Below are 4262 nucleotides of genomic sequence, written 5' to 3'. Positions count from 1 at the left end.
GTGTGTGTGTGTGTGTGTGTGGACATGTCCACTGAGGTCTATGCACCACATCCACACATCACTGACCAGTAACAGTAACACTGGAGGCTTAATACCCCCACAGGAAAACATATGTGAAGGATCAGTAGGAGTGATGTAGATAAAACAATATATACATATATAGTACATATGCTGATGCATATTACATCTCCAAAATGTTTTAATATGCACTATGTAAACAGAACAGAAGATCAGGGAATTCATAGTTAAATACAACAAAAGATCAAATAAAGTCTTTTCACAAAAGATCAAATAAAGTTTTTTAAACAAAAGATCAAAATAAAGTTTTTTAACAAATGATCGGTGGAGATGAGACAGTTTTTCTTGGTTTCTCCCGTTCCAAGACAAAGTAGCCTAAGATGTGCGGATACAATCCGCTGTGCAGAACCTCTTCCACTGGAAGCCATTTTGTATTGTTCCCTGCAGCGTCTGATTCAGTGTCTCTCTGGCAATCTGACTGGCACCACTTCAGTCCCGCCAATCATCATCACGGTCGTCGTCGCCGTGGACACAGCGGATGGAATCAATCAATCAATCACGCCTCCTCAAACTCGATGAGGTATTCGGGGTAGGTCTGGTTGCTGTCGAACACGACGAAGATCTTTGGGTGTTGCAGGTCGTCCACGCAGCTGTCGAAGACGTTCGTGAGGGTCTCGTCTTTGGAGGGGGGTCTGACGAACGAGTTGGAACCCATGGCGTACTCGCCGACCAGGACCCGGGCCAGGAACATGCACTTGTGATGAGAGGGGGGCGCGGTAGAGAGACCGTGAGGCAGGAGACTGAGTTTATGGGTCTGTGATGACGAGTTGCAATACTTGCTGGAGTACTTGGCATCTCTGGCAAAATAGGAACCTGTGGGAGAGAGAGAGAGATTTATTATTATTATTATTATTATTATTATTATTTATTTATGTTTATTGTGCTTGTACATTTTATGTAAACATGCTTTGGCAACATTGTATTGTATGCAGTCATGCCAATAAAGCCTTTTTGAATTGAATTGAATTGAATTGAATTGAGAGAGATAACATTAAGTAGGGACCAGAGAGAGAGAGAGAGAGAGAGAGTGAGAGAGAGACAGAGATAGACAGAGAGAGGGAGAGAGACAGAGAGTGAGAGAGAGAGAGAGAGAGAGAGAGAGGGAGGGAGAGAGAGAGTGAGTGAGAGAGAGAGAGAGTGCTCATAGTGTTTTTTTGTTTTTTTAAATTTAAATTTTTTTTTTTTTGTATCTATTCTTATCTGTCTATGTTTTTTCTTTACGTAATTATTATAATTGTAATGTTTTTTATTTAAGCATTTTTATTTAATGTATTTTTATTTATTTTTTTATTATTTAATTAACTTATCTGTTCCTGTATTACCATTGTTGTTATTATTATTGTTCTTATTGTTTAAGTGCTTTGGCAACAGTGTACCATACATTCATGCCAATAAAGCCATTGAAAATTGACAAAAAAAAATTGAGTGAGAGAGAGAGTGAGAGAGGGAGGGAGGGAGAGAGAGAGAGTGAGAGTGAGAGTGAGAGAGAGAGACAGGGAGAGAGAGAGAGAGAGAGAGAGAGTGAGAGAGAGAGAGAGTGAGAGAGAGAGAGAGAGAGAGATGAATTCCTTTAGTAGATGTACTTCTGAAACATGGCATACGTGAAGTCAGATGATCCTTTTTAAAGGTACACTATATTGCTTTTGTTTGAATTATTCTGAGCTGAAGATTGCCAGTGTGCTCTGAATGAATGAACTTCGAAGTTCAAAATGTAATCGATGAAAGATGCAGGGCTCTACACGTCACCACTTCTGAACTCTTCCTCACGCATTCATGAATTCACTATTCAGACATTCTCTGCCCGAAGTGAGGGCTGCAACTTACATATTTATCCTTTAAACCTTCTCTGCCCAAAGTGAGGGCTGCAACTTACATATTTCTCCTTTAAACCTTCTCTGCCCAAAGTGAGGGCTGCAACTTACATATTTCTCCTTTAAACCTTCTCTGCCCAAAGTGAGGGCTGTATCTTATATACGGCTCCTTTAAACCTTCTCTGCACAAAGTGAGGGCTGTATCTTATATACGGCTCCTTTAAACCTTCTCTGCCCAAAGTGTAGGCTGTATCTTACATACGGCTCCATTAAACAAGTGAGCGACAGTGGTACAGGAGGTAGAGAAGTCGTTTAGTAATCAGAAGGTTGCTAGTTCAATTTCCTGTCGAAGCGTCCTTGAGCAAGACACTGAACCCCTAATTGCTCCTGATGTGCAGTGTGCCATCAGTGTAAATGTGTATACATCCTTGTAAGTCGCTTTGGATAAAAGCGTCCGCTAAATTTAAATGTAAAGGCTTTACTGTGCTGCTCTGTACCTTTGCCGTAGACACATCCGTGACTCCCGGCGAGCCGCCAGTCGAAGTTAAAAGTGCAGATGGCCTGGATGTTAACGGAGGCTGTCCCGTGGAAAAGCATCCTCTCCTCGATGTCCACGCCATTCTTAATCCTCTTCAGCTGCACTCTCTTCCTGGGGAAATGAATGAATTAACGCCGTCAAAACTCCACAAATCACCCCTGAAATAGCACTGTGTCTTTGGTACATAATAACTATATGGGGCGGCAGTGGTACAGGAGGTAGAGAAGTCGTTTAGTAATCAGAAGGTTGCTAGTTCGATTCCCTGTCGAAGCGTCCTTGAGCAAGACACTGAACCCCTAATTGCTCCTGATGTGCAGTGTGCCATCAGTGTAAAAAAATGTAAAAATGTGAATACATCCTTGTAAGTCGATTTGGATAAAAGCGTCTACTAAATGTAAATGTAAATGTAAACTATACTTTGATGTTCAGGTATATTTACAAACAGTTATGTATAACATAATATACATGAACATACCTAATGTAGTTAATAATACGCAGTTATATAGAACCTTACAGGCCTAATAGAACATAATCTCTGCCGCAATGTCAAGCAAAGTTGAATTCACTATTCCCTCATCAGTCTGGAGAGGACTAGCGTATTACACTGAACTGATTCACTATTCACACATCGGTCTGGAGAGGACTACTGTATTAAACTCAACTGATTCACACATCATTCTGGAGAGGACTACTGTATTAAACTGAACTGACTCCATCATTCAGACATCTTTCTGATCAGGACGGCAGTAGTAGGGGTTCAGGCAGTAGTAGGGGTTCAGGCATTAGTAGTGGGGGTTCAGGCATTAGTAGGGGGGTTCAGGCAGTATAGGGGTTCAGGCAGTATAGGGGTTCAGGCAGTAGTAGGGGTTCAGGCAGTATAGGGGGGGTTCAGGCAGTATAGGGGTTCAGGCAGTATAGGGGTTCAGGCTGTAGTAGGGGTTCAGGCAGTATAGGGGGGGTTCAGGCAGTATAGGGGTTCAGGCAGTAGTAGTAGGGGTTCAGGCAGTATAGGGGTTCAGGCAGTATAGGGGTTCAGGCAGTATAGGGGGGGTTCAGGCAGTATAGGGGTTCAGGCAGTATAGGGGTTCAGGCAGTATAGGGGGGGTTCAGGCAGTATAGGGGTTCAGGCAGTATAGGGGTTCAGGCAGTAGTAGGGGGTTCAGGCAGTATAGGGGTTCAGGCAGTATTAGGGGTTCAGGCAGTATTAGGGGTTCAGGCTTCAGGCTGTAGTAGGGGTTCAGGCAGTATAGGGGTTCAGGGTTCAGGCAGTAGTAGGGGTTCAGGCCGTATAGGGGTTCAGGCAGTAGTAGGGGGGTTCAGGCAGTAGTAGGGGTTCAGGCTGACCTGCAGAAGAACTCCCAAAGGTCGGAGTTCTGTATCCTCTGGATGGAGCGGATGGGGCTGCTCATCGTTCGCTCGTAAAGCCCTTTGACCTCCTGGAACTCGTGTGTGTCCTGGACGAGAGGGATGAGCTGAAAAAACAAAAATCAAAAAGGAAAGAATGACTCACTTTTAGCTGCCAAAAACAGGGGGCGACAATGGTACAGGAGGTGTGTGTGTGTGTGTGTGTGTGTGTGTGTGTGTGTGTGTGTGTGTGTGTGTGTGTGTGTGTGTGTGTGTGTGTGTGTGTGTCTGTCGAAGCGTCCTTGAGCAAGACACTGAACCCCTAATTGCTCCTGATGTGCAGTGTGCCATCAGTGTAAATGTAAAATGTGTATACATTGTAAGTCGCACATATGTAAGTCGCTTTGGATAAAATAAATGTAAATGTAAAAAGAGGTGAGGTGGCTGCTACTCTGGGTCGTCATGGTAGCGTCACATTACTCGTTCAGGAC

At 43.7% G+C, this 4262-nt stretch overlaps 1 protein-coding gene across 1 annotated transcript in view; it reads right to left on the bottom strand.

Moving 5' to 3' along the window:
- Window positions 1-535: 535 nt before the first annotated feature.
- Window positions 536-4262, bottom strand: part of LOC122131115 (protein mono-ADP-ribosyltransferase PARP11-like) — a 7823-nt gene continuing 4096 nt past the window's right edge. The window contains exons 5-7 of the mRNA XM_042706030.1: window positions 3772-3899; window positions 2387-2538; window positions 536-891 (exon numbers count right to left, since the gene is read on the bottom strand). Of these exons, the coding sequence (XP_042561964.1) occupies window positions 575-891; window positions 2387-2538; window positions 3772-3899 (597 nt within the window). The 3' untranslated portion in view covers window positions 536-574. The remainder of the gene's footprint in view (window positions 892-2386; window positions 2539-3771; window positions 3900-4262) is intronic.

This window comes from Clupea harengus, unplaced genomic scaffold (genome assembly GCF_900700415.2).
Source record: "Clupea harengus unplaced genomic scaffold, Ch_v2.0.2, whole genome shotgun sequence".
NCBI lineage: Eukaryota > Metazoa > Chordata > Actinopteri > Clupeiformes > Clupeidae > Clupea > Clupea harengus.
This window is presented reverse-complemented; position numbering and strand designations above follow the sequence as displayed.